The sequence below is a fragment of the Geospiza fortis genome, unplaced genomic scaffold, assembly GCF_000277835.1.
Source record: "Geospiza fortis unplaced genomic scaffold, GeoFor_1.0 scaffold408, whole genome shotgun sequence".
Taxonomy (NCBI): domain Eukaryota; kingdom Metazoa; phylum Chordata; class Aves; order Passeriformes; family Thraupidae; genus Geospiza; species Geospiza fortis.
Window position 1 is genome coordinate 4,596,875 of NW_005054330.1, and position 3,055 is coordinate 4,599,929.

A 3,055-nucleotide genomic window follows, 5' to 3' on the forward strand; every position below is an offset into this window, starting at 1 on the left:
TGTATCAGGACAAGACTAAGGGCTTTTAAATTCAGATACTGAAAGAGTGGGGAAAAAAATATGGACGAAGTGGGAGTAATTCACAGCCCACTGTTTACTCTGCTGCTCCAGATTGTGGAGGACTGGGTTCAGCTGGGACAGCTGTTACCAACAGAACTGCATTTTGAGAGGACTGCCCCTGTTTGAGTGGTATCCCTTTGTCTAAAGAGTTCAGTAGCCTGGCTGTGTCATCTCTGAGCACAACAGTATCCCATGCAGGGCTGGCTCTGTTAAGGCAGAGTGAAGGCACATCCTGAGGCTGCAGCATCCTACACAAATGTCCTGTTAGTGCAGGTATTCATAGTCCATAGATAATTCTAATCCCATCTCTTATTTCTGCCTTTTTCTGTTCGTTTTTGAGAACAGTACTTCTTCTTACCTGTTTGAATTTCCACAACACAGTGTTGGCCAGTCAGAAACCCATCTGTATTAATTTATGAATTTTCCATAATCTTTAGGCTGCAGATGTTATTGAGTATAAGAGTGTCCTTGTGTCCCATCAGCTTGGATATGGAAATGGGATTGGGCATTAAATCTGTCCAAAAAAGTATCTAAGAGGAGACACTTATGGGAATTCACCCTCCTCTAATTAGAGTGGTTAACCACTGATGGTTTTGTCCAGAGAGGATCTGTCCTAACTTAAGTCAGGAAAAGAGAGCATTTATGCTGAATGTGACACAAAATAAATATGGAAGCTGTAGTTGGAAGGAGAACATGCAAGACTTTGCTATGATTTGTGTTTGATTGCATTACACTGTATAGAGCATCTCTGTTGGGGTTGGTTCTGCTTAAAGAAGAAATATAGGCAATGGATGATTCCATTACATTCATTTCCTGAGAAGTCATTTAGGGATCTTCCTGACTTAATGTCTTGTGATGGAAAATGATAATTTTGTGGCTTCTCTGGCACTGGAACTTCGGGATTCCTGGAAGTTGCTCCTGGGCAGAACTGCCTGTGTTTGTGGCAGGACTTGTGTTGCCATGGACCAGACAAGGCTACAGTGACTGAGTAGAGAAATTCAGCTCAGGGCACATGAATTCCAAAGGCCTCCTGGTTTAGGGCTAGGTCAGCTCTGGCAAAGGGAGGAAACTCTGCTGTGGCTTCTTAGAAACAGTCACTGGGGTGAGCTTGGTGTTAATGCCAATTCAGCTCTCCAGTTATGAAGGATTTATTAGTTGCTGGTAAACTCTGCATTTGTTTGTCCATCTACCAGGTTGTTGTTTCTGCTGAGCAATAACCTTGCAGAGTATCCCTAGGAATTTGGGGAATTTATCCCTAGGAGTTAACTTTTGGCTACACTTACACTACTGTCAGAACCCCAGTAAGTCTGGAGCAGCTTTGCTAGTTTTAAACTAATGAAATAAGAGCTAGCATTGAATTGGTCTCTTCTGTTTTATTGAATTTCCTTGAGAATTTGTATTTGAATGATTAACTGTGTTATTTCATCCTCTTCAGCTGTGGCAGATCTCCAAAGGATGTTCCCAACACCACCCTCTTTAGAACAGCACCCTGCCTTCTCCCCAGTGATGAGTTACAAAGATGGAATAAGTTCAGAGACTGTGACTGCCTTGGGAATGATGGAGAGTCCTATGGTCAACATGGTTCCAACACAGCTGGCTGAGTTTAAAATGGAGGTGGAGGATGGATTAGGTAGCCCTAAACCTGAAGAAATTAAGGTAACACGCCTGAAATGTGGGATTTTTACAAACTCCTCTATGCACACTTTGAGTTTTATAAACAAGTCCCATGTAGTGTGTGTAGCAACTAACAAATGTGAACTGGACCTGTGTAAAGAACCTGTCAGCCTGGAGCTGGAAAAATATTCTTTTCTAGTAGAAGAGCTTTTTAGTTGTTTCCCTGATTTTAACTGTAGACATTTTGTAATATTATGTTTGTAGTGGTCCTGGGTGTTCTCAGGAAACAAACAGTATTGTCTGTGAAATGAGCCCTGTGCCTAACAGAAAGCATGTCCATGTGTGGAAAACCCCACACTTGTGGCTAAGTAGCTGTTAAATGATGTATTTCTTTAGATAATTTCTCTGCGGCACCTTTGCTGTGCCCCCCTCCCTGCTGCCAGGTTGGCACACAGTGGGATAAAGTGGTGCATGTAGAAAGGCTGCCTTTATCTCTCTGAAATGTTCCTTTTTTGGTTAGGGTTGAAACTCTCTGAGAAAGCCCAGGGGTTGAACTTGCTCTGTTTCTTCTTCAGCTGATGTTACTTCACAAGTTTTAAGGCCAGATGGGACCATTCTTATCTGACTTTCTGTATAACACAGGTCAGGTAATGTCACCTAGTTCCTCCTCTCTCGAGTCCTGTAGTGTCTCAGTTAAGAGCTGTTTGTAGCTGGGGACTCTGGGTTCCTGTGACATCCCAGTGTGGCCATTTCTCCATAGCATCCCATGGAGGGACCCAGCATCAGCACTGATATACATTGGTTGTGTCATCGTTCCATCACAGGGTAAGAGCAGGGCACAAATCATTCTGCCTGTGTGTCCTGCATTACTGAACTTCTGGGGCTGCCTTTTGTCACCTTTGTCAGAAGGTACTGTTGCCATATTTCCATGCATACAGCCTGAGGGGTTTTTTTTTAAATAAAAAATGCACTTTTTGTGTGGAAATGCACAGCATGTTGTTCTGCAGCAAGCTGCTCTGTACACAGGGAATAAAAAGGGAGATGCCCACTCTAACTGTGGCTTCCTGGTAGTCCCCAGCCTTTGATTGTATAGCCTAATTCTTCTCCTTCAGACCCACTTGTCCCTCCTGTGCCACAGCCTGTTCCTTCTATTTCAGCAGCCATCTCTCTCCCCAGCACCACCTCCTTCCCTCTTCTTTGTGCCCAGTTGGAATTGATTGAGGGCTGATTTTTAGGGGTCTGCATTGCTGAGCCAGGGGCACACTGGCAGCTGCATGGACAAGAAGTGGCTGTGTGTTGGTGTGAGGATACTGATGGATGCCTTTGTTCAGTGTAAATGATGTGTTCAGCTGTCAGCCAGGACATTTTCCTGCCAGCAGGA

General features: G+C 44.0%; 1 protein-coding gene across 1 annotated transcript in view; it reads left to right on the forward strand.

The window, feature by feature from the left end:
- The window catches only part of MED13L (mediator complex subunit 13L), a 167,170-nt gene that overhangs the window by 137,142 nt on the left and 26,973 nt on the right, over positions 1-3,055 (forward strand). The window contains exon 16 of the mRNA XM_031057473.1: positions 1,496-1,716. Within this exon, the coding sequence (XP_030913333.1) occupies positions 1,496-1,716 (221 nt within the window). The remainder of the gene's footprint in view (positions 1-1,495; positions 1,717-3,055) is intronic.